The 612-nt window shown below is 45.8% G+C and overlaps 1 protein-coding gene across 1 annotated transcript in view; it reads right to left on the bottom strand.

The window, feature by feature from the left end:
* Positions 1 to 249: 249 nt before the first annotated feature.
* Positions 250 to 612, bottom strand: part of LOC115872726 (olfactory receptor 11A1-like) — a 190,338-nt gene continuing 189,975 nt past the window's right edge. Inside the window, 1 exon segment of the mRNA XM_030887934.1 lies at positions 250 to 603. Within this exon segment, the coding sequence (XP_030743794.1) occupies positions 250 to 603 (354 nt within the window).

The following is a 612-nucleotide window of genomic DNA, read 5'->3' as shown; positions in this document are numbered from 1 at the left end:
GATATTTCTGTTATTGTTTATCTTCATTTTCTATATTTCTATAGAGAATATCTGTGTCCTATTGGAGAAATAATAAAATTTAAAATACATTTTAATCTAGCACTTGAAAACCATTTGCATTCTTAAAGAGCTATGAAAGAGATGAGAGGGGAATGCCAGAGCAGCACAGTGCTGTTCTCCCAGTGTGGAAACGTCCTGAGAGAGGTGTCCAAGGTTCCAAGTAAACTCTTCACCTCCCTTTTACCTCAATCAAATGTCTCGGTGTTTTTTAATATAGAGGAGTCTCCACAGTGCCTGATGGACGTCCCTGTTCCTCAGCGTGTAGATGACAGGATTCAAGATGGGAGTGACCACAGTGTAGAGCAGAGCAAAGATCTTGGAGAGGAGCTGGGAGTGGACAGCAGAGGGTGCAATGTACAAGACCATCAGGGTTCCATAGAACGTGGACACCACCGCCAGATGAGAGGAGCACGTGGAGAAAGCCTTCCGCCGGCTGGCCCCTGCAGGAACTCTAAGCACTGCCACCAATATCCGGGCATAGGACGTCAGAATCAGTCCAAATGGAATAGTGAGGAAAATCACGGACAGAAGAAACGTTGTCACCTGGGCCAC

The sequence above is a fragment of the Echinops telfairi genome, unplaced genomic scaffold (assembly GCF_000313985.2).
Source record: "Echinops telfairi isolate 266 unplaced genomic scaffold, ASM31398v2 ScPeMD7_7453;HRSCAF=8491, whole genome shotgun sequence".
NCBI classification, from domain to species: Eukaryota; Metazoa; Chordata; class Mammalia; order Afrosoricida; family Tenrecidae; genus Echinops; species Echinops telfairi.
Note: the sequence above shows the minus strand (reverse complement) of the source record. Positions and strands in the feature narration are given on the sequence as shown.